This window comes from Berghia stephanieae, chromosome 4, assembly GCF_034508935.2.
Source record: "Berghia stephanieae isolate SIO BIC M18660-M18661 chromosome 4, UCSD_Bste_1.3, whole genome shotgun sequence".
NCBI lineage: Eukaryota > Metazoa > Mollusca > Gastropoda > Nudibranchia > Aeolidiidae > Berghia > Berghia stephanieae.
Window position 1 is genome coordinate 82,361,184 of NC_088363.1, and position 26,966 is coordinate 82,388,149.

A 26,966-nucleotide genomic window follows, 5' to 3' on the forward strand; every position below is an offset into this window, starting at 1 on the left:
TATTATTATTATTATTATTATTATTGACTGACGGGCACTTATGTGCCGGTCAGTCCATTACAATAATGGTCAACTTGGCCCATAGTTTCGTTCGGATGTCAGATCTTCATATAATAATAATATATACACTAATTGTCGGCGTGTCATTTCTATTAATAGCAGCTGCTTGTCACTGCCATGTGATCATGTGAGTAATGTTTATTTTGGTTGTGTGAACCGGAAGTATTTGTATACAAATACTCGTCTTATTCGTCATATCGTTATCAAAGTAGTTTTTTGAAGAGCATTTAACGATCAATTGTGCATTCTTTAAATCAATTATTGACACTTAATGCATTCCAATGATAAAATATGCATGCAAGAATTTTCACAAAATATGAGTGGTTCGGAAAAGAAAATACAGACAAAATTAGCACAGTACTTAAATAGAAACAATACTAGTATCGTCAATTTTGTAGTCGATATGACATTCTTTAACTTCATTCATTGAAGTTCAGTTCAGAGCTGCCAATTCGGCGTTTTTTACGCTAAAATTCCAAGACCTGAGTAATCTTGTTAAAATAAAAACCCGTTTGGCACTGAACATTTGGTTTGGCACCACAGTCACTTGTTTTAACATTGTTGTAGTGGACACTATTTTGCATTGTTTTGAGAGTATTTCCATTTCAAAACTTAAATAACGTGCCCTTAACAATGTGTGTCGTCAGTCCTAAAATAAGTACCTACACATCATTTCGACATTTTTTTTATCGTCCCAAATCTCTTAATTTTCGCCTACTTTGACCTGTACTGTACTCATTTGCAAATTAAAACAACAAAATAATATACAATGTTAATTCTGTAACTAGGAAGACGAGGTGATTACCTACCCCCCCCCCCCCAAAAAAAAAAAAAAAACTATATAAAAAAACAAAAAAACCCCAAAAAACCCCGATAAATATAGTATTGAATTATAAGCTACATTTTATTAGACGAAAACACTGTATCTGTTTTCGTCTAATAAATTGATGCTTATTTTTTCCTTCGAGCTTAAAACAGCAACAGTTTCATTAACGAAATAAAATCAAGACTACTTATGGCAGCAGGATAAAAAATTAAGCTTTATTTACACTTTTATGTCATTTTGCAGAAAAGTGATGCTTGGAAAAGTTTGACGTCTTTTAAAGACTATTTGGCATTTTCTGAAAAATTAATCTGGTGTAAAATTTCAACCATATTCCCAAGTATATACTGCGTTGAAAATAATGAGTTTGAAGTTCATAGATTCATAGTGAGAAAGTCAATTTTAATACTATTAACTGTTCATCCGTGTTGGAATGGCTTCGTGTGAGGGCACCAGAAGGGTTCCTCAAAGACCTCCACCCCCTAACTCATCATGTCGGATAGATGCGATCAAAAATTTTCGTGATTTACAGAAAGTTCATGACTCGGCTCACAAATTGGTAAATTCCGGATTGGAAGCAGACGAAAGAAACGATTCACCTGCTGCGATGAGATGCTATTCAGAGGGATTAAGATTAATTGACATGGCACTGAGAATTGACTGTGAACGGCTCTCAAACTGCTCAGGTGATCAGATAGACCAGGCAAAGCAAATGCAACAGAAAATGACAAAAACAAAGCAACAGATAACATTCAGGATTCAAAGTGTTCAAGCAGAATTACAAAATGAAAATGATGTTGTTGTAAGTCTTATTGTAAATTTTATTTGATTATGTAATCCGCTATTTGTAATTGTGTTTACTTCCTTATTACTTATACTTATTGTCTTGTAGTTGGTTTCCGAACAGGTCCCTTATATTGAAAGGCTTGATAGGCTTAGTAAACTTAAAAACTTAGGCTTAGGCTCCTCTTCATTGGACTCAATCATATAAATTTTACTGAATTCTATCCCACTTTCAAATAATCTAATTATGACTTTGGAGTTATCGTACCGAGGTGTAGGGAATGATATGCCATTTTATGTTGTTTGGTGTGTTGGTGTGTATATTATCTCGATCCTGGGTGTTGTGAGTTCTCAGTTGTCATGGTGTTCCGTTTTGTGATTGTGACGTCATATTTTGTTTGTCAGCGTATATAAGCAACAGTCGTTGCTTACTCGCTCTCTTTGACTTATTTGAATCGCCTTATAATGTTTCGTATTATGAACAACGAAATCTAGGTATGTGTACTTAGTAAATTGCGTAACTACCCACTTCGGTGGCGCCTACCCACTCATACATGAATACATGCCTCGTGCATATTATTTATATATTTTATTTTTCATCGTGAATGAGATATAAAAATCTATTCACGACAGAAGAGCTTACAGAATTTCTCCCATAAAATGTATTGATTTGACCAAAATTTATTTTAAATTATTTTAAAAGTATTTATGGACTATGCAGTTACGACAGATGTTGTAGTTGTAGGTACTGCGTCTTTTTCACAGGGAGGGCACAGATTAATTGGATCAGGGAAAACGAATATTTCCACATTCCTGGTAATTTTTTTCCTCTTATTATTCAGTTGAGTCAAATATTAAGAGTTTTTTAGGCAAGTAACGTAATACAATGATAAAGCTATTCTTTTCTCACTCATCTTTTAAAAACAAATCACACTTCCATTAATATTTTTTTCTTATTTCTTTAAAATATTGATTTCAGTCATCCATTGTTTTTTAAAAAACATTCATAAGACAATTATTGCTGCTACTCTAAGGTTAAGGTGTCCTCCACAATTTGTTGTAAAACAAAATACGAATTGTTGCCGTGGACGAAATAAAACAAATCTGTAGTTAGTTTTCCTTACTAAGCGTCAGTTTCTTTAGTGTCAGCAGGTAATTCGGAATTATAATTAAAGTTCCCCAGGAATGAATGGGTTACACTGAACAGAACATGGGCAAAACTTGGGAGAACGGCTTGAAGCATTAAAAAGTGGGGGCTGGCTGAGACTAGCTTGTGTACATGTGGATGCCCAGGAGAGATGATGGAGTACATCCTTAGAGAATGCTAGGACGGGCCCAGCTGCAATGATCATGACCTAAGAGTCTGCTCCCCAGATGCAGTGGAGTGGGTTCAGTGTTGGAGCTACAAGCTATGATGATGATGATTAAAGTTACTAACCATCCAGGTTAAATTCCATTTTAGAAGAAGCAAGAGCTCCACTTCCAATCATGAAATTCAAGCTTGGTGCAGTCAAATTTTACTTTTTATGAATTTGATTTTATTAAAGGTTTAGCAAATGAGAACACATAAATAGCGCAATATCCACCAAACATACGCAAAGGGTTCTTCAAGGGGTCTGTAGCCAACTGTAACATTTAACATATAGGATTCGACATAATAATGTCTGTTTGGTGATACAGTCCACTCTGGATAATCGCAACTTTCGGTTAATCGCAACATCCTCAAGAAACGGAATTAATTCTATTTGAAAGTCACTGGTTAATTGCAACAAACTTCGGTTAATCGCAACAAATTTTCGCCCTCAAAAAGCGGTAAATTCAAGAAATCAATCAAATAAAATATCATGATTAAATTTCATCATGGATGAAATCGTGACAGGTTAAAGAATCGAGAGTGAGTGGGATTTAATGCTACAGTAGTGTGTCATCACTCTACTAGAATCAAAAGAGGGTTGGGCTTTGCAGTTGCATTATGGGTTTGTGATGTGATCTGTGGCCATTTAACAGGAGAGGAGGGGGCTGGGCATAGTAGGTAGAATATGACAGTTGTAAAGAGAGACTGAGCCATATCCTTTGTTTTGGGATTGACAACTGTGCATTGTGACCGAGTTTGGTGAGAGCTTATTGTCTATCATCATGGCTAATCCTTTTGACTCTTACAAATGTTAAGAACAAAAGAGTGAAAGTTAATCCAATCTGAATAAACTGTCAGCTTGCATCATAGATGCATTTGGTTGACTAACCTATACAGGGCTGCCATATGGATTTTGTTTCAATCAAATTGCTCAGTCTGTGGTGGACTAAGAACAATATTTACAACAACTGGTTTGAGTTTACCATATATGTGTAAAATATTGCAAAAGTGGACAGGAAAGTCAACTTCGGTTTATTGCAACTTCGGTTAATCGCAACATTTTCGCTGATCCCAAGATGTTGCGATTATCCATTATACATTTTTTTTTTTGGGACAGAGGTAATGCTGTTATCATTCAGGTACTCATTTTACATGTGAGTATGGAGCCTTTTCTAAGGACTCAACTATGTGCCGCTCTTAGAGTGGCACTCAAACCGTGGACCTTTCAGCCCAAAGGTGAGTGCTATACCACTAGACCGCATAGCTGCAGTGATCATTGATGCAGTTTGATTTTTAAAAATTTTATAATTGATATCTACGGTTTCTACATCGCCGTGCTTTATCAACCGTCAGTAAATATATTCTTTGAATCTTGAATTGTTATTTAAATAGGGAAGAACAGAAGCGGATGCTCCACCATCTTATGAAGATGCCATGAGCGAACCAAGTGCGCCAGTCATGTCAGATTTCATGGATAATGAGATGATGTCATTGGGAGACAGCATCATGAATGGTGAGATGGATAGACAAAACCTGACAGATGCAACTCACTTGTTTTCTATTGAAGAAGGAGTTCAAATTTTTTACATTTCACCCGAAGGATTTGTCAGTGCTCCATCATACCCATCCTCTCTTCACATTGTCAAATTTCCAGAGGGAAATCAAGCCACCTCTCAAGGTGCCAACCCTCCAGCTTTCATTCATGTAAGTTCTTATTTTTATATGATTATGATGATAATAATGATAATAATAAGAAGACGAATAATTATAATAATAATAATATAGTAGTAGTAGTAGTAGTTGTAGTGGTAGTAGTATTAGTAGTAGTAGTAGTAGTAGTAGTAGTAGTAGTAGTAGTTTTTAAAAATAATAATAATAATTAAAAAAAATAAATAATGATGATGATAATAATAATAATAATAATAATAATAATAATAATAATAATAATAATAATAATAATAATAATAATAATAATAATAATAACAATAATAACAAAATCTTTATAACACTTTTACTCTGAAACATCTGTCTCTTATAATTATATAGCGCTTTTACTTACAACTTACATTAATTTAAACACTTTCACACACACACACACACACACACACACACACACACACACACACACACACACACACACTCACACACACACATACCTAACAAAACTCTAACCTGACACAAATCCCAAAAATCAGCCTACCCGACTGGGTATTGAGACTGATTTTTTGAGATTTTTTATTTTAAAGTAATATTTTTGTCCTACTTTGTCCATTAATTTTATATTATAAACACCTTTTCATATATTTATCTTTCTTCTCATACTATCTACAAAAATCCAAACAGATAGGCTTTGAATTTTACACGAAGGCTTAAGAATAGACAAAGGTTATTTTTAGATTAGATACGAGCAAAATATTGTAAATTCTTCATACTATAAAGGGTGTATGATATGCTAAAAAATAAATTTGAGAATTGGCAGTGACATTATGCAAGTGCCGATCATGCACCACCCAAAGAAACTTTTTTAAAATCAATTTTTTCCTACCATAAGCCACACTTTCTTTCAACAAGAACTGATGTATGATATAATTAAGGCATCGTGTATTCATTGAAGCCTACATGCTTGGCCAACATAGATAAGGGAAAATATGATTAATGGCTTTCAGTTGCCATTCATTTCTTACAATATCATAACAAAATCCATGAAGACGATTGGCTGATTTAGACAAGGTCAAATACTAGAATTATCAACCAAAAAATAACAAGTGTTGAATTGTAAGCTTCAATTTATTAGACAAAGACAGAAACTATGGACGTTTCTTGTTTCCCCCTTACCAACAAAACGCAATGAATAAAACACTAAGGACGAATGAGATATTATTCGGTACGGATAGCCTTACATAAGATGAGGCATGTATTTATTCTTGTAAAGCTTTGGAGAATTCAATTTTAGATAGAATTTTTCTATAAATATTAATCACAAATTGAAGATAATCTGAGTTTGTTTGTTTGTTTTTTGTTTTTCCCATACATATTCATTATTGATTAGACTTTATCGTTACAATCTACTTTGTATAGGTCAATGATTGGATGTATCCTCTTGTACCCGGATCATCACCTGCATTACGGACAAGCTATGGAGCATACATGTTTCCTGATCTGATGTCACAACAACACGGTATGTGTGACAGTGATGATAATCTTCTGCGGATTCGCGGAATTCTGGATTTTGAGAATTTCTCAGAAATTTTCCACTGAATTTGCTGTGTCAAACATTTTCCTCAAAACCACAAAATCACTATTATGTCTTATGTCATATTTTGACACCTGTGCTCAGTCTTGTGAAATTTGGTGAAGGTCCCGTTTTTATGACGTCGGGTCAGACAGAATGGTGCCAGATGTCACAATTGACATAGAATACCAGTGGTGTTCTCTGATTAGTTAGTTGATGGTTGAAGAGGAAGGGGAGGGACAAATGGGTTTGGATTTTTTTCTCTGTTGTAGGTACCTATTGCCTTTTTAATCTCTCTCTCTCTCTCTCTCTCTCTCTCTCTCTCTCTCTCTCTCTCTCTCTCTCTCTCTCTCTCTCTCTCTCTCTCTCTCTCTCTCTCTCTCTCTCTCTCTCTATTTCTTTCGCAACCATCCATTTTTTTTTTTTTGGAGGGTTTTACGGCGCTTGCAACACATTAAGGTCATATCAGCGCCAGTCATTAAATCATCTGGTTATACAGAGATAATATAGAATAAAGCAATGGTGATTGGCTTAGTTTACTCTTCTTTCTCTTTACCTTTGGACTATGGCTTTAAATTTGAGAGATTTTTGGATTGTATTTATAAGCTGAATAACCACTAGGTTTCAGTAACAAAGATATTGTAGCTTGCTTTATAAAGTAAAAATCAAAACAAAACAACACTTTCTGGCCTTTTATTTGAATAATATTGTAGGCCTTTAACATGTGTAAAGGACAATTCATTAAATGTTTACAAAAAGTAAATTTATATCTAATGATAAGAATGGATTTATACTAGCAATAGTAATATATATTACATAAAACTAATACAAAACTATGTTCCTGTTATTTTTACACTTTGCTTGTGTTTGACCGATAAGACCTCCTTTTTGACAAATTGCTATTATCATCACTGGTGTGAATCTATTGGCTTGATTTCATTGGGATTCTCCTTCAAGCAAATATTTCAAATGTCTTATGACCAGAATTATCACGAAGACTATTCATTTTTTTTATTTAAGTCATTGAAATCCTACAATATTTTATTTGCATGTTTGCATTTGCATTGACATTGCTAGGCAAATTTAAGGGAATCAGAAAGAATATTTTTATGTTTGTTTTAATTCTTATTAAATTTTAGCTATACCTTTGATGCACAAAATTCTTCCACCCAGCATTTAATATGCAGAGCTTAAAATGACCCTTTCAGCTAATAATTATTCTTGAAGAAATCAAGACAATATTACAACCTGATGATGTAGCTTTTAGGGTAATCCTGGTTTTAATTTGACATGGAGAGATTATCTTAGGTTTTTACAGTTAGATTTTCAATCTTGCCCCCTTTTTAGGGATCCCTATAACTTACATTGGATTGGTGAACACTCTTGCAAACAGACCTGGTTCGAATCCACTCTCGAGCACATTTTTTAGGGCTTCTTTCTATACACACCTAGCTGTAGTCAAGGTAGAGCTGATTGAAAACATTTTGTTTTGAGACCATGACCCTTTCCAAAGGATTGTGAGCAATATTTTAATGTCCATTTAAAGGCATAGAAACTGTATTTTATTCTATATACCATGTCTTGTAAGGTCTACAACAATTCACGTTTTACCACATCATAAAATCACCTAAGATGTACGAAGACTTTTTAGAGTACATTAGATTATGATATTCAGTGGTGCCAGCCTTACGTAAAAAAATGCATATTTTTATGCATTTTCATTCATTGTACACATTTTGCTGAGGATTGTATGCATAATAAAATTTCTATTATTTAAGCATTTTTAGCATTCATACACTTTTTGTGTGTACTTAAACACTGTCTGTTTCTTGACCCAGAACTTCATGAAGTGAGTTCAATATAGAACAGTAAAGTTTGCTGCCCCAAACGTAAACAAAGGTCGAGAAGCACATTGCAAACCACATGTTCCTGTCTTGACAGCTCACGTTCCAATGTAAATAATAGAAAGAAAATAACCTTTAAAATTTGGCTGTTAGGTGGCAAAAGAAACACATATTCATAAATACTCGATCATGCATCAAATAATGTCTAGATATGGATATTTTATGGAACAAAAGGTAAAATTTATCAAAAGTTACGTCTATCTATTTTTAGACCAGAGCAAATTATTGCGCTGGTATGAACAAAACGAGAATTATTCGGAGCCTGATTTTCATAATAATTTAGTCTTATATTATTATTTCTGCAACTGTTAGATTTTATGTAAACATATTTTCAATACTGAAAGTGTATTGCCTACAACTCAAACTACAAAATTGGGAGACCTATATTGTGCGTAAATTATTCCGGTCCCTAACGGAAATCACTAGCAACTTGTTATTGTTTACGTTTGGGACAGCAAACTTTACTGTTCTATATAATCTGGCTGGGTCATATCAGACTTATACATGGATCCGGAAGTTGATACTATTTATCTAGTCTATAAAGTGTAATCTTATTCATTAATTTAATTATTGATTATATTATTACCAGTATGGTCTAATTGCCCTTTATCGGATTTAGCGCTAATTATCGTTTTTGCAGAATTGTACGCATTTTAACAAAATCTAAGTCCTTTTGGTTCTCAATTGTACACATTTACATGGGCTAGGATTGGCAGCACTGTGATATTAGGCACACAAGAAATGTCTTTTGTTTTATAAACATCTGGAAAGTGTGGATTAAACAGTAGCAGACAAAGCATGAGAGAAAAAGACAAGATAAAAAAAAAAGCGATGGTATATTTTTTCTTTCTTGCTTTATCTTGCATTGTTTCATGGACAATTTTTCATATCACTGTCTTACACCAGTGCCTGCTCCCTAATTTGTCACTTGGATATTTTTTTTGTTTTATGATTTTATAATTATGTTTGGTAACCATAATATTCATTAGTTCCAATGTTCACATTTTTCACTACTATAGATGGCTCTGAGGGTAATCCGATTTTTTAATCTCCCTTATTTGTTTTGTATTTTTCCTTTTCCTTTTCCCCTTGCTTAAAAGAAAATCGTCAAATTGTTTAATTTTGTTCTGAATTCTTAATGAGTTCGAAGCTTTTCAATTTTAACCTAACCCATTTTTACCTTTCCAATATGAATTATTAATATGCTTTATGTTTGCTTGTCTAATTGATGCCATATCTTGAGTCACTCATGTGTGACAATTCATCTCTCTCTAATGGGAAGTTACTTGCTTTGTGTGTGTGTGTGTGTGTGTGTGTGTGAGAGAGAGAGAGAGAGAGAGAGAGAGAGAGAGAGAGAGAGAGAGAGAGAGAGAGAGAGAGAGAGAGAGAGAGAGAGAGAGAGAGACAGGGGGGTGGGGGGGGGGGGGGAATGAAAAGTACTTGACTATGCAGACGTTTGGGGATAGGATATCATTGGTCAGCCAAACATTCTCTACGAGTACAGGATATCATTGGTCACCCAAACATTCTCTACGAGTACAGGATATCATTGGTCAGCCAAACATTCTCTAAGAGTACGGGATATCATTGGTCAGCCAAACATTCTCTACGAGTACAGGATATCATTGGTCAGCCAAACATTCTCTACGAGTACAGGATATCATTGGTCAGCCAAACATTCTCTACGAGTATGGGATATCATTGGTCAGCCAAACATTCTCTACGAGTACAGGATATCATTGGTCAGCCAAACATTCTCTAAGAGTACGGGATATCATTGGTCAGCCAAACATTCTCTACGAGTACAGGATATCATTGGTCAGCCAAACATTCTCTACGAGTACAGGATATCATTGGTCAGCCAAACATTCTCGACGAGTACAGGATATCATTGGTCAGCCAAACATTCTCTACGAGTACAGATATCATTGGTCAGCCAAACATTCTCTAAGAGTACGGGATATCATTGGTCAGCCAAACATTCTCTACGAGTACAGGATATCATTGGTCAGCCAAACATTCTCTACGAGTACAGGATATCATTGGTCAGCCAAACATTCTCGACGAGTACAGGATATCATTGGTCAGCCAAACATTCTCGACGAGTACAGGATATCATTGGTCAGAAAGCAAGTGTTCTTATTGGCGAATTATTTCACTTTAACTGCCAACTTGATCTCTGTCATATTGATGTCGCTATTTTATGCCACATGTGATTTTAAACGATGTATTGATGTTTTTATTGTTTTTTGTTATTGGCTGAAAAAGAGTTTTAAGCCTGAAATGTTCTGTGTTTGGTATTTTTTTCCTTTTTGAAAGCTTTTACATCATGTTTGTTCATCATTTTTTACATTCCAAAGCTTCTGGCAGCTTAGCATTCTTTTGCCTTCTGTTTTTGATAATTCTTGTTTTATAGCTATTGAAATTCTTCCTCTTCTTTCCCCTCATGATGTCTTTATGGCTGAAGGTCAACAAGATGCAGGAATGCTGTGGTCTGCCCAGGGCTCATGCTGAGACCCATAGAGCTTTGACTTTTGTCATCTTAGGCCAAATGGTCGCCCCTTGCTCATTGTACTTTGGACATACCTGCAAAATAAGTGTGGCACCCTGCTTCCCCCCTCCACATTCACAAATGTCTGTTTCTCCAATCTTAAATGCTTTGAACATAATGTGGTGTCCGAGACATATATGTCCGCAGCGAAGTCTGAAAATGGCAACTTGATCTTGTCGCTGTTGAAATTAATATTTGATGGAGTTCCTATGGCTCTAATAGTACTGTCAATGTAAGACTTTTAATATTGAGAGATTTCAAACAAGACACAAGGATAGTTTTTTCCCTTTATATTGAATTTGTCCCCTCTGATTTGTTATTTTTTTCATTTTTTTTTTCTTAGATGTCAAATATCTGGGCTAAATCTTTGGATTACCCCATCATCTCATTGTTTGCTGGTGTCGACATGACCCAAAAATATTGGAAGCTCTGGAAAATCCTTAAAAACAAACTTAATTCTCTTTTGTTTGGTTCTTTTAAACACAACTATTTTTTTTCTTCTTTTCACTATTTCTAGAAATAATCTTAGGGGTGTCGTATGTATCAGAAAGATGTTATAAATTAATTTTTAAATATGAACTATTAAATTGATAAGCATAACTATTTGTGAGAAATAGAGTTTTTTATATTTTCCATTTTGAAGATGCTCTGTTTTTACAATCTGATTCATTCCTATAGAATCAGACAATTTTTACAATGATTGACTTATTTGTCCTTTTCATTGCCTAAAAAACTACAGGCGCAGCAGTTGGATTGTTATTACCAGATTCATTGCCCCCAGAGACACGTCAAAAGTTTGAGCAAGTCATTCAATCTTTAACAGTGTACCAAAGTGAAATGGTGGCATCACCTAGCCAAGAGGTAAAGAGAAATTAGAATATATTATAGTCTTTAATAGGCTCTTTTATTTACTGTGTGTCTCAGTATTAAAATGAATAGGTTTAAATAAAGTGTTTGATTCCAAAGGGGAAAAGTTAAAATCGAATTTACCTCTTTCGAAAATAGATGCAAATTTCTCCCTTAAAAAAAAATCACAACACAAAAACGTTCACTTCAGCTTTCATTAAAATGTTAAGGTAATGATTTGACAAACACTGATATTTATATTAATAATTTAACAAGGTAGCAGGTGAATCAACCCTTGATATTTTGTCTGTTGATTTTTGTAGTCAAATCATAACTTGCAAAATATACTCTGGATACAGATAATCCGTTATTATGTTGTGAAATACTTTCAATCTTTTTTTTTTGTATTATATGCGAGTGGCTAATCGTTGATGGAAAGAAAGGATGGGGGAAAGAAAATTTCATACATGCTTTTTTTAGCTGACAGTTAAATTAGTAGTAATGCTATTGTTCCTTGGTACTTCGCAATTAAAGTAAATGGCAATTGTTGTATGAGGCTAGCTTAAGGGAAAATGCAATTTACTAGTCAGTCAAATAGTGTAATGGAGACAAATTGCATGTTATAGATTTTTATATGTAAGCATGAAACTCTAACCATAAAAGTGTGAGAGCAGTTATTTTGAGAAAATTGTTTAAAAAACAAACTTTCTGCAATAACACCATGGGTGTTAAGCTCACACGTGACTGTTGCAGCCAAATAACAGGATTTTAGTTTGTCTCTGTTGATCACAAGAGTGGGTTGGGCTTTAATGTATATTATTTTTTAATAAAAGGGCTGTCCCTGCGGAAAGTTGCCATTTAAAACCCCAAAAGTTGCAAAAAGTAGCCATAAAAAAGGGCAAAAGTTGCCATAAAAAAGGGAAAAAGTTGCCATAAAAATTGCCAAAAGTTGCCAAATTTTGCGGAACATTATCTGACAAGGGGGAGAAAAAATTGCGATTCACAAACGCACAAACAAAGGCCAAAGTTTCAATTTAAACCACATCTGTTTATTACCTCAGCAGCAGTAATAATGATAATGATAATAATACAGTACTCGCGTTATACTGGCACGGTCAGTCATCACCAAAAAGTGTGCTAGTGTCCGATCGTGCCGGAATCCGATAAAGGCTTAAAGTACTGTTGTGCATAAAAGTAAAAAATAAAGTTATAAAAAGAATCTACATGTTATAAAACAAAAGTGTGACAAACCTAATCAAAAAGCTAACAAATGTAAAAGAACAAAGTCTGAAATTAAAAAGAATACATTTATAATAGTTTCTTTTGTTAGTTTTAGATCCAATCGACCGCATTAGATCATATATCAGATCGCTGAAACAAAAAGCACAAATCAATCCACAAAACATCATAATCATCATAACTGACAGATGATTTACAGAAAAAAAAAATATTATCCATCAAAAAACTTAAACTAAATACATACATAATTATAATATCATAACAAAATAAAATCATAAACATATAGACCTGTAAATTCTCAGTCAATTAACTGAAATCAGTCAATTTGTCAAATTCAAATATTTTAAAAAAGGAAAGAAAGAAAGAAATAAATAAAAAAAGAAAGAAAGAATTCACAAATCGTAGTCGAATGACCGTAAAGTAATTAGGAGTGTTCCACAGCGCTACGCATAGCTCATGGGGACCGTTTATATTAACGATGTATATATTGCCAAGACTAAGCGACGCTTTTTATAAAAGGCGTGTCTGAACACATCCCTGGGTATTTTCACACATCCTTCGTTAAATTATTTTTTCACTTTCCAAACCCGTCGTGATCCCAACTGTAGCCAATTTTAACTGAGCCACCGAGCGATAAATTTCACTGTTTCATCTAAGCCAAAATTGACCACATTTACCTGGCGAGTCTCGAAACTATGATAAAGTAAATTGCGAATGTTATGTAGACACCTTCAAATCGAAAGTTAGGATAGGTTGCTACAAGCACATTTCGATTGCCTCACGTTGTAAACAAACTGGTTGACCGTTTCTTCACTGATTGAGTACCTGATTATAAGGAACAATGGTAAGTAGCCTAATTAATTCCCGTGCAAATCAGGACGTTTTCTGCCATTGTTTTGCTCAAGCCCAAGCGAGCTTGCTGTTTTGTGGCGATTTACCTTCATTTCGATTCTTTGAATTTTTCCGCTACGCCTGCCGAAGTTTCTTCTTGATAATTCACTTCTACTTAATAATTCAGTGTATTGGCCAGAAGTCATATTTATTTAAGTTTTTTTCCCCGCTCATTTACTGATTGAAAATCAAGTTTGCTCATTGCTACATTATTCTAATGTTCTCACAATGGCTTAGCTGTTCGTGGATCGCAATTCAGACTTGTCGAGCATCGAAAAAGATGTGAGGAATAAATTCAATAGGTCATGGCCAGAAGTTAAAGATGATAATGGTGATTATATTTCTGACTATGTCAAAAAAATTCCAGAGGCAGGAATATGATTTTGATGAAGTCATCTTTACCTATATGAATGACATGCTCATTTAGCATTCCTTCTACTTCTACATCAAATTATGGCAGTCATACTTCCAGTAAGAAATAACACCCACTATTTTAATGTATTGTATTTATCACTCTCCTCTCCAATGATGCCCTTATTTTTTTAAAAATAATTGAATCTTCAGTTTGTCGAAGAGTTTCAGTCAATTTTTATAGAGCTCATTTACAGGTCTAAACATAAAATAAAAGGACACTGTACTAATTGAAACTCATGAACATCACTATGAGGAATGAAGTCCAGCCAAGATCAATAAAATCAGTTTGGGCCAACCGTGTGGTGCAACCTAGCTACATGTAAGCAAGGAGTATGCCACTTATAATAGAGTGCCATATGCAATGAAGTTGTTATAGTATAAAAATACTAACGCGAAGCCCAGTCTCCAAGAGTTGTGCAGTCAAAAAAAGCTCAGTATCCAGTTAGTTAAGGGAAAAGTCCACCAAAAAAAAAAATAGTCAGGAAAATCGCAAAAATCGTGGAAAGTTGCGGGTAACAGCTAAAATCGCGTCCGACAGGGACAGAGGGGATTAAAATTGTTCCGTCCAGTCCATGTTAAATTTTTGCTAACGAGCACAGAATTACTGGCAACTATGGACATTAAAAAAAAACAAAATTTTTTACAGATTGATATACGAGTCAGTTACAAACCTTTTTTAAGTCAAGGATAATTTTTGATTTTATTACTGGTTCACTCAAAAGATTATTTAGCAAATCTGCTAAGGCATAACGGTCCTTAATTTGACGTTTGAGAATCACCATCTGGCCACCCTTTTGCCAGATTCATGTGTGCACACTTCAGACTTTATTGTTAATTTCCACAATACAGTAGTATAATAATTAAAATTGTCGTGTTTGATGCAAGCGAGGGTTGAGAAGAATATAGGTATTAAAATTGTCCCAACTATTGGGAGCCTCTGTGGTGTAATGGTAGCACATATTTTTCTTTCTTGATTTGTCTGGCACCTTTCATACACACTTGTTCAGAGCTTTTATTTAAATCGGTGCTTGTTCCTTAATTTCTTAATTTAAAATTGATGACTGCCGGTTCACATAGCCTTTAATTCCTCACAAATATCTCAGGTTCTCCAATTGTAAGGTCTCAAGTCCTCACTATTCTTTATTGAATTAATTTTTTTTCAGCGATACATTTCAAGAGAATATTTTCACAAATATTTCAAGTTCTCACTTTGACTCCGTCCACAGAATGTGTCACAAAGAAGTGAAGAAACTGTCACAAAAGAACAAATGCCAACTCCCAGAGAGTCACAAGAAAGCATGGACACATCAACTAAAATATCCAGGGGTATCACTGTTGGTAAGGGTTGGATTGAATGAATTATTGATGGATGGAAACATGTTCAATTCTTTAAAAATTCAGAATATAAACATGAAATCAGAATTTTAATCAGTAGTTATAATCTTACATCAATAGTAATGATGATGATAATGACAATGATAACTATAATCATAATGATAATTATTATGGTAATAATAATAATAATAATAATAATAATAATAATAATAATAATAATAATAATAATAATGATAATAATAATGATATAATAATAATAATAATAATAATAATAATAATAATATAATAATAATAATAATAATGATAATAATAATGATAATTATAATAATAATAATAATGATAATAATAATAATAATGATAATTGTAATAATAATAATTCAAATAGCTTAGATGGTGATATTAAGGGTTACTAAGAAGGTTGTGAAAGTCGGGTGCATTGTACATATACAAAAAGCATTTCCCATTGGATACTTACTTATAATCTATATATCTGGAAATGACAATGAAACTTAAAAAAAATATGAGGAAAAACTTATTTGTGTGGCTGATTTCATAAATTGAGTTACGTATGCAGTGGTGTAGACAACACCTTTCTGGTCATTTACTACTTAAAATTTTCTTTCTATGTCTATTAGAACCCAAGTTATGATTTTTATTTTTGTCTCTGAATAAAATTTGTTGCTATGGGAAACACTTTATCTTCGATTTTGGCTCATATCTCGAATCGAGTTTGCCGCATCTTCCCGAGTTTCTCAGTCAACCTCACATTTTTCATCTCTTCTTTATCAAATTTCATTTTGATGTCATTTTCTTTCAATTAATGGACAGCTGCTGACTGGATAGCATGGGGCTTGAACAAAGGGGCTGAGAAAGCCGGAGAGTTGTTGAAAGTGGGCTCTGAGAAGATTCGAGAGAGGACCAAAGCGGGCACAGAGGATCATAAGGTGGACCCAAGGATAAAGAAAGGGTTGGTGTATGCCAGACAGGCTACCCATGTGTCTGTCCAGGTCACGGGATATTTAGGTGAGTGATGTGATTCATTCCTGCCAACCCTTCCACTTTTGGCAGAATCATTCCTAAATGATGGTAATGGTAAGGAGAAAACAAAATGGGGGGGGGGGGGGGGTGCTAAAAAAGGTGAATTTTTAACAAATGAGTGCCAAAAGAGAGATAAGTAGGAAAATTCATTGCACTTCTTCCCCCTTCCTCATTCCATTACCTAATTCATCTGATAAGTAGTTTTGCCAGCTGTGCCCGTATACTGTCTTTTTGAGCCAAACAGACACACACAACAGTCGCACATACTATGGAACTTTTACAAAATGAAATTGACATTCAGCAAAATGGAATCAAAAAATAAAACTTATACATTAGACATTAGAAATCTCTAAGGATAACTATTTTATTGCAAAGATTTGTTTCAGTTTCAATAAGATCTTCTAAATTCTGGATGAATGCAATGTGCGTCGACGAATTTCTACTTGATGGTGGGGGGAGGGGGGGGGGGGGGGGGGTGATATATACAGATGAAGGTGGTGTTAAGTGTTGTAACCTTCAGGTGTTCCATTGATAGATATTTTATGTTATTACTCTTTATCCTTAAATGGTCTTTATGTAAAACGCAAATCCCACCATCGGGGCCGTTAATTCTGGGTTCAGAGATGATCTTGTAATTTGGTGGTGTTGTTTCATGTAATATAACTTCGTCTCTATCTGGGTTGAGCCATGTCTCAACAATAAATACTAGGTCGCTCTTCGAATCAGTAATTAAGGTGTTAATTTCGTCACCATCATCATATTGCGAAGTGTTCAGAGTAAGGTCAGGTGGGATGGTTGATGGACCGGGGTGACTTCTTTTAATAGTAGTCCGTGTCGTGGGGGTTGAAATCTATGGGTAGGGATGGGCGGGTGACGACTACTGACGGTTGGTATTGCGTGTTGGTTTCATTTGCCGCCCCTAGTACGATGGTAATAAGAATTAAAAGAACAGTGTTCATAAAAATTCCAGTTGTTGTTATAAAAAGAATTAGTAGGATAAAAATAAATGTTTGTTTTACACAGGGTGACTAAAATTTCTAGCAAGACCAGGTAAAAATATGTTAACATGGTGTGCTGTGTAGATAAATGAAAATGGTAAAATTAAAAGTTTTCCATACTTATCACAGGCTCTAATGTTCAAATATATATAAAACTTTATGTATAGAAACACTTAATAACTCACAGATTCAACGATATAAAAATCAAAACTATTGCATAAAAATTAGTAAAAAAAAACTAGCACAAAGTCACAGCACTGAAAAACACAACAGCTGGCCAGGCGTGTTACTTATATAGAATGCCTGCACTCCACATCACTAGGGAATACTGGGTTTCTTCAAATGGCCTCTTAACAGGACATGGCAAAATTGCATCAAATATGTGCAGATGGAAACTTGGGTACAGAACATTGCCTGCCTGAATCACTAAGAAAACAGCAACACTTAACTTGTTGACAAAACATGGTGCCTGTTAAGCAATATTACAATTATTTTTCGATGGAGACAATGCTGTTTACAACCAGGTGCTCATTTTACACCTGAGTACAGTGAGAGAATTGGAGTAAAAAGCCTTTTCCAAGGACTCAAGCATGCGCAAATCAGAATAGGACTCAAACCCCATGTACCTCCCAGTCCAAGAGCAAGTGCCAAACCACAAGACCAAGTGATAGTAGGTTGCTAGAAGCTGTGGATTGTAAAGAGTAATAAAGAAAAATGAATATAACAGCTTCAAAAAAGAACAAAATACCAAACACTGAACATTTTGGGCTCAAATCCCTTCTTCAGCCAACAACATAAAAAACAATAAAGACATAAATACATTATTAAATTCCAGTTAGACGACAGAGATATTTTGTAGGTCCTCTCTGTATAAAAATCTTGGAAAGACTTGTTTATTACCATAAGACCACTTAGTCACGCAATGACGAATGACGCCACTTAATTTTTATAGAGTCGACGAAAATTTTAAAGTTTCAAATACTGTTATTGATCATTTTTTTGGTTCTTTCCTTTGACTTTTCTTTCAGTTTCAAAGCTAGGGGAGGCTACCAGTGCTCTTGCTAGAGAAGTTGCTCCACACTTGAAGGCAAAGGGAGAGAAACTGATTCCAGGCTCTATCAAAAAGACGGATCAGAATGGCAAGTCAAGGTTGGATGGTGTGGTGGAGGTAGCGGCTAGTGGTTTAAAAGGTAATCTAAAAGAAAAACCGTGAGCTTTTATATAGTGCACTATCCACTCAATGTGCCCAAAGGTGCTTCAAAATGGTTACCAATAGTGCGGGGCGGTCCTTGGCAAGCTTAAGGACCACGGTCCTACGGTCCTTGGGAAATGAAGACCGCAAGGACCGGTCTCTCGGTCCGTTCATTCTTGAACCGTTAAAGACCGCTACACAATGAAAACCGTGGCCTACAGGAGTAAAACACACGGAGTAGTCACACCAATTTCAAATTGTAACCTAATTAGAGAAGAGGGGTGATGCCTTCTTTATTTGCTCACAGTACTTCATTGTTACTTCGATAATTTAATAAAATTTGAAATTTATCCCCATTAACGGAGATAATGGCATCGCCCAAGGCGTTGATCGAGTTGTTCGTGGCGTTGATACACACCGCAACTCCTACCCCCCCCCCCTCCCCCCCCCCACACACACACATTAGAGGGCAGCGAGCATTGAAGAGTAAGAGAGAGACGTGAAGTTATAATAAGAGGGGGTGGATGAGGTTATAAGAGGGGTCGATGGTGACTTTTCGCCAGATCTAACAAACTCAGCTACCCATTCATTGCTGAGTAGACAGGGATTCAGAAAAAATCGACTGCACCCGGGATCGATCTCTGGCCCTTTGCGTATAAAGAGAGTGCTCTATCAACTGAGCTATCGGGGTCCCCAAATATTCTATTGGACCTTTTAAAAATACAGACGTTATAACTGTTTTTTTTTGGACGGAAGAAACTAATGAAACTCATATTACTTGATTAGTTAAAACACCAAACGAAATTTTAATATTATTGTATTATTTTAAATGACAACAATGCGATAGAAAGGAATGGCGACAAGAGATGGACAAAAGAAAACAAAAAATCAGACTTGCAACTTGCTAGGTTCGACACACACACACACACACACACACACACACACACACACACACACACACACACACACACACACATCTTTAGTAGTCACATACATTTCAAACAATAACCCATTAGAGAAGAGGGGTCATGCCTTCATCATAGATCATTGTCATTGCGATCATTATGGTGTAGTAAATTTTGAAATTTACCCCGTATAATGGAATCGTCCAAGGCGTGCGCCTCCTGTTCCCCCCATCTCACACACGAAAGGGCGGTTTGCGGAGTGGAGGGAGGTGGTCGTCTGCCTCTATGGTCGTCTGTGTCGTTTAGTGTATGGCAAAGGGGGGTGGGTGCGATTAATTAAGTGGGATGGGTGGTGATTGGTGGAAGATAGGCAAAGGACCGAGGCAACGAATCGCTGGGGAAGTAGTATGGCGCCAGACCGTTGAAAGGTGATAAGAAGTGAGGACCGCCGGCGGTCTTCCTCTTTGGGACTGGACCACGGTTCACAGCTAAAAGACCGTGGGACCGGTCCTCGGTCCGGTCCTCAGCGCGGCACTAGTTACCAAGCCAACAGCAACACTTTACTTGTAGACAATAAATGATGCCTGTTAGGCAAGATTACAATTTTTTTTTTTGACAAAGACAATGCTTTTAACAGCCAGGTACTCATTTTACTTCTGAGTATGATGAGAGAATGTGAGCAAAGAGCCTTTTCCAAGGTCTCAACTATGCGCCGAGCGAAGCTCGAACACAGGACCTTATGATCCAAAAGCGAGTGCCATACCACTAGAGCACTTTGTCTGCGGCTATGTGGTCTTATGGTATAACACTTGCCTTCAGATTGGAAGGTCCTGGGTTCGAGTCCCACCTTGAGGTTGCATAGTTGAAGCCTTTTTTCATTGAGTTGGAGGTGTGGGTCCAGGAGAAGGAAGAACCTTGATTGACGCCTGGTTGGATCATTCTTGATCTGGCTACCCATCTTTAGCTGTTCCAGCAGGATTGGATCTAGGCTGGTATCACCTTCAGGGTCATGGCAGCACGCAAGCTCCTGTACGACGGCAACGTGATGATCCTTCGCAGAAAACAATACATCCCATCCTGGAATGAGCGAAGCAAAGAATTGCTGACAAAATACGAGGAGACACATGATGAACAGGTAGCAGAAGATCTACTAAACACACTACATGAAAGCCCAAAAGAGAGATGGGTAGAAACTGTTGAAAACTTTGACCTCAGTCACTCCAGCTGTCATGCATGGTAAACCCTCAAAAAGCTAAACCCTGAAGCTCATCAAATAAAATCAGCCCCCCAGATTGCAGCTGACGAAATTGCCAAAGAAATTAAACAACGGGGACAACACATCCCAAACTATCAATTTGAAAAAGAAATAAGAAAAGAATATCAAAAGGCCCTGAAAACTTTGCCTGACCATAGCATGTTTTTAAGTGTCCCAATAACGATTAATGGAATGAAAGAAACTATAAAAAAAATAAAAAATGGCAAAGCGGCTGGCATTGATGGAATATACCCCGACATGATTACTAACTTTGGACCAGAAACAATAGACTGGCTGGCAAATACTATGACAGACATCATGGAAAAGGGCACATACCCACAAATTTGGAAACATGCCAAAGTAATCGCCATATTAAAACCAGGCAAACCAATGACTGAACCATCCATCTATAGACCAATATCTCTACTTTGTTGCTTATACAAGCTCCTGGAAAGAATCGTACTAGAGCAAATCACCCCATACGTAAATCCCTGCATACCACCAGAACAAGCGGGCTTTAGACCACAAAGAAGCACAAGTGAACAGGTCCTTTTACTGACCTCATACATTGAAGCAGGCTTTGAGAAGAAAAAGAAGACAGGTACAGTCCTAATAGACTTATTTGCAGCTTATGGCACTGTTTGGACAGGCGGACTGATGTTAAAGCTTTCAAAAATGATTCCTTGTAGAAAGACGCTTAAACTGCTGTCTACCATGACTGGCACAAGACAATTTCATGTCATATTGGGAGAAAACAAAAGCAAAACACGAAAAATTAAAAATGGGGTACCACAAGGTTCAGTTTTGGCACCAACTTTCTTCAATGTTTATAAACGTGGAACAGGGAAACACTGAGAGGAGGAAACATCATAAAAGATCCCACTAACAGAATGCCTGCATTCCACATCGCCAGGAAATACTGGGTTTCCTCAAATCGCCTCTTAACAGGACATGGCAGAATTGCATCAAATATGTGCAGATGGAAACATGGCCTGCCTGAAATGTCAGGCAGCTTCAGATACCAGCGATCAAATCATCCTCCAGTGTCCAGTAACTAAACTTGAAGGTGGCTATGAAACAGTCCTTAGGACGGAGGAAGAGTTTTGAAGCTGGGTTGACAAAATGAATTTGGAGGTGTAGCCATACGCTACTACTACTACTACTAGTTGAAGCCTTGGAAAAGGCTCTTTACTCATATTCTCTCACTGCTCTCAGGTATAAAATGAGTAAATGGCCTTTAACAACGTTGTCTGTGACTGAAAATTTTGTAATATCGCCTGACAGGCGTCATGTCTTGTTTTACATGTTATATATTACCGTTGGAAAGGAACCCCTTGTAAAGCACTTTGAGCAAATTTAGTGAATGCTCACATTAAAAAAAAATTGTCTGGTGAATTGCTCTTTTTTATTGTAATCGGATTTTATTGCCAAATGAGTTGTCCTTCAGAGACATTGGGCCCAATGAGCCCGTTTCTGGGTGGGGTTCCTGACCTCCTGTAGTGGGCAGGGAGGTCACTTATTGCGTCTTCTATCCCCTATATCTGTTTTCCAACATGCTTTCTGTCTTTGTCTTGGAATGAGATTACTTCGTTTTGTCCAGGCCCTGGCCGGATACTCTAGCTGGGAGGGAAACAGTCAAATGTATAGTTAGAGTTTTGGGAGATGATGTTTTTTGTCTTGTAAACCATCTCTCTGTTATGCACTGTATTATGTTTTGTTTACATATTATATATGATTGGTAAATATTTGAGACATAGAATCTGGAATTTAGTTATGTATTTATTTCTATATTGTTTTTTGTTGTTGGCTGGAAAGGATTTTGACCCCGAAACGTTCTGTGTTTGGTATTTTTTTCTTTTTTGAAGCTGTTATATTCATTTTTGTTTATTACTTTTTACAGTCCACAGCTTCTAGCAGCCTGGTATCACTTTAAACCTAATTCACATTATGTTGTTTTTTTTTTCCCTTTACACAGGCTTTGGAACAGTTTATGTCACCTTAGAGGCTGCAGCAAAGTCCCTTGGGAAGAGTTTGGCCAATGAAACTGTCAGCATAGTCCATCACAAGTAAGTAAGATGGTCAAATGAAACTGTTGTGCGGCTATGTGGTCTGTTGGTATGACACTCGCTTTCAGATCGGATGGTCCTGGGTTCGAGCCTTGCTTGGCACCTAGTTGAGTCCTTGGAAAAGACTTTACTCACATTCTCTCGTCGTACTCAGGTGTAAAATCAACACTTGGCCGCTCACAGCATTGTCTCTGTCGGAAAAAAATTCTATTATCGCCTAACAGGCGTTGTGTCTCATTCTTTATGTGACTTATTGCTGTAGTACAGGATCCTTTGTAAAGCATTTTGAGCACGTTTAGTTGATATTGCGCTATATAAAAGTCCAATTTTGTATTCGTTTTTTTTTTTTCAAAGCGAAACTGTTGTAGTGCAAAAAATTCATGTTTTGGTGATTGTTAAAAAGAGCAGTATTGCCATTCTTAGGTTTTAAAAAAAGTGTATTCTTCCACTTTTTCAATCATTGTGCGGCTGGACACGTTTTGCTGAGGATTGTACACATTGTTGAATTTTTATTGTTTAAACTTTAGTGTACTCAAACATTTTGATTTGTTATATGATCAGGAAGTTCATGTCGGGAGTTTCAAAAAATAATTTTTGCCTGGATCATTTTTGATTTATACAGTGATTCTGGAAGTCGATACTGTTTATTCATGCTGCTCCCGTTGTCTGTACTTTCTTTATCTTTCAGTCTTATGAGCGGGGTTGTGGATTCCCAGTCATCTTTTAAAAAGAAATTAAAATCTCATCTTACGAGAAGCTCACTAGATTAAATAAAACATCCTATTTTTGTAAGATATACTTTTGTTACATCAGAATTCTCATGACATAATAATATAATCACCCTTCATCTGCCATTATTTTTTGTTAAATGTCCTGATATGAGTGTTATTCAATAATTCATGTTAACAGCTATTTTTCGTCTCTGTATGCATATGCACATTTTGCTGCATGTGTGTGTGCTCGCTTGTATAACTGGGTGGGGATCCTGACCTCCTATAGTGGGCAGGGAGGTACTTGCTGTGTCTTCTATCACCCTGTGTCTGTTTTCCAATTGCTTTCTGTCTTTGTCTTGGAATGAGATTACTTGGTTTTGTCCTGATCCTGGCCAGAGTCCTTCGCTGGGAGGGAAACAGTTGAATGTATAGTTATAGTTTTGGGAGATATTTTTTTTCCTTGTAAATCATCTCTCTGTTATATAGGTACTGTTATTTTTTTTTTTTTAACATATGACATGATTTGTAAACATTTGAGTGTATTCCTTTTATTGGAGACCTGTGCTGGTATCTGGTTGAGACTTTTCAGTGATCTCAAACTAAGTACGCTGATAGTGTGCTCTTGGAATCTAAATCTGTTCCCTATTTGAACCGATTCCCCTTTGTCTTACTTTTTCTTCAAGTCCTTTTAATTGTACATCAAGAATGTCTTTACTATCCAATTTTCTACCTTTTTACTGGCGCTGATATGACCTAAATGTGTTCCAGCGCCGTAAAACCCTTAAAACTAAACAAAAACATTTCTTGTATAAGTCGGTGTGTGTACAAAAATGTTTATAATGATGTTGTACAATTTTGTGCACCTAGAGCTGTTTTGTCAACGGGATTGGGCGATATCAATATACTTTTATTATTATATTTTTATATTATTATTATTATTTTATTATTATTTATTATTATTATTATTATTATTATTATTATTATTATTATTATTATTATTATTATATTGCCTATGTTTAATCATTAATTTAAATATCGACTTTAACATTGCTGGAATAGAAGAATTGCCCACTGTCAGAATCCTTATGGTTTTTTTTTCAGGATTGTATTTGAATTTGTATGCATTTTTTCCAAATCTTCCTCATTTCAGCTCTCAATTGTAAACATTTGTATGGGCTAGAGTTTGCAGCACTGCAAGAACTTTTTATGAAATAGCAGTGATTGAAAAGCTGGTTTGGTTAGATTTGGTGGAAAGTAATTTGCAATAGATTAACGTCCTGTCCCTGTTCATAGAGACCGAGATTAACTCTGGCTCCATGGGCCTAATGGCTCTGAAAGACAATTATTGATGCCAGTAGGGTTCATAAAGATAAACCTTTTTTTAAAAAATCTGATTTTTTTCAAAGACAATACAGATTGAATGTTTGTTATATAGGCGGTCTTGATAGCTCAGTTGATAGTGCACTTGATTCACAGGAACAGGGACCAATATTCTTTTCTCTGACTTTTTTGTCCACCCAGCAGTGATTGGGTAGCTTGTTCTGTTGGATCTGGTGAAAAGTACTTTATGATAGACTAGCGTGCTATCCTTTCTCATTAACAGCGTTGTCTCTGTCTGCAAAAAATTGTAATATCGCCTAAATATCGCCTAACAGGTGTCATGTCTGTTGGCCAAGAACCCCTTGTAAATCGCTTTGAGCATGTTTACTGGATATTGCACAATATAAAAGCCAAGTTCTTTTAGGCTTTTTTTAATGGCTGTGAAAAAGGACTACTATGTTTTTTGTGTATGGGAAGTCTCGTGATAATTCTCATATTGAAAACTCTTGAATTTTCATGTTGATGTTGTCAGGTACGGTGCTGAAGCAAGTCAAGTTGCCGAACACTCCATGTTTACAGCTGGCAATGCTGCCATGACAGCTTTCAATGCCAACAACTTTGGGGTCAAGGCCGTGGCTAAAAGAGCTGCAAAGGACACTGGGAAGGCTATCCTAGAAGACATGAACAAGAACAAGACAGACCACAGGGGGTACGTCCCTTGTGAGAGCAATGGTAGTTGCGATGGTGACAGTAACCGAGGTGCGGTTGGCGGTGGTGCCAGTGGTAACCTTCCAATCAAGAGATAAGCTAAGCACAGTGTGTTATTTGTTCTGTTGTTATTTATTCCTATATAGGATACACAATCATTTATATTCAAAGAGTAATGTAAATGGTGTTGCTTGAAGATCGAAGAAATAAATAACAATGTGAAATTGAATGTAAGCTTCAATTTAATATATGACAACAGATAAAATGGACGTTTCAGGTTTCCCCTTTATCAACAAAACAGGATGAATGAAACACTACAGACGAATGAGATAGTGGTAGCTGCTTTGTAGTATTTCATTCATCCTGTTTTGTTGATAAAGGGGAAACCCGAAACATCTATTTTATCTGTTTTCGTATTTTAAATTGAAGTTTCCGTTCAATTTCACATAGTTATTTATTCAAAAAGTAAGGCTAGATGATCACTCCAGCCACAGGGATGCCCCTTTACGGCTGGTTGAAATTTTCCAACTGACCTTGTTCGGTATTGGTCAGTTGATGTTGTAAACGATGAAAGCATTGGTTGTTTAATTCTCTCCATATCAGCCATTTTCAAAATTTCCCCCCAAATTTCACACCAACCCAACACAAGTATAGAATTTTCTTACTCAAACAGAAAAGCAAAAGTACATTCTATGCAGATTATTGATTCAGTAAAATGGCCTTTACAACACAGTGTCAAGTTTTTATAGCTATAACAACAAATTTTCTTTAAATTTTGTGATGCACAAAAGAAATCAGAAAGATATAATTGTTGGTTGTACCTTAACGAATTTGATGATTTTCCGATGGTTGGTAAGGAGGGGATTAACTCTCTCCTTACAAGCCTTTTTCAGGATTTTCCCCAAATCTTCACACCCAACTAACACAAAAATATTTTTTTTATCACTCAAACACAATAGCAGCGAGTTCTTGAGATAAATGATTTCTTTAGCAAAGCATACTCTACAACACACTGTTCATTTTCTTTAAATTTTATGATGTACTATCGTAACGAATGTGACGATTTTCCTGTAGTTGGTAAGGAAAGAGTTAAAAGCAACAGTTATGAGAAAGCTAGATGGATATGATGTGTCCTTTTCTATGATTTTAGGGTCATACCATTTGATGACGAGAAGCTTTGCACAAAATATTTTTATATCTGCTCTTTACGAGAAAGACTTTCAGGCTTTTTTTGATTCCAGCAGAAGGTAAAAGGCATCTCTGCATGCACTTATGCTTTAACACTGGAGTAATTTAAAAATATTTTTGTATTGGACGTACCAGGCGGCTGAGATCCATT

The 26,966-nt window shown here is 35.9% G+C and overlaps 1 protein-coding gene across 3 annotated transcripts; it reads left to right on the plus strand.

Annotated features, from left to right (window-relative positions):
• The first annotated feature begins 1,195 nt into the window (after positions 1 to 1,195).
• On the plus strand, positions 1,196 to 25,825 carry LOC144971379 (spartin-like). Of its 3 annotated transcripts, none has more exons than XM_078912181.1 (9): positions 1,196 to 1,685; positions 4,413 to 4,724; positions 6,099 to 6,210; positions 11,447 to 11,568; positions 15,324 to 15,435; positions 16,261 to 16,455; positions 18,497 to 18,658; positions 22,796 to 22,886; positions 25,452 to 25,825. In XM_078912181.1, the coding sequence occupies exons 1-9, from the start codon at positions 1,317 to 1,319 to the stop codon at positions 25,723 to 25,725; spliced, it is 1,749 nt and encodes a 582-aa protein (XP_078768307.1). In that variant the 5' UTR covers positions 1,196 to 1,316; the 3' UTR covers positions 25,726 to 25,825. The 3 variants fall into 3 exon arrangements, with proteins under 3 accessions (XP_078768307.1, XP_078768308.1, XP_078768309.1); XM_078912182.1 differs by having other exon boundaries at positions 1,197 to 1,685; positions 6,099 to 6,198; XM_078912183.1 differs by lacking the exon at positions 1,196 to 1,685 and adding an exon at positions 2,438 to 2,482 and having other exon boundaries at positions 6,099 to 6,198.
• Positions 25,826 to 26,966: the final 1,141 nt, after the last annotated feature.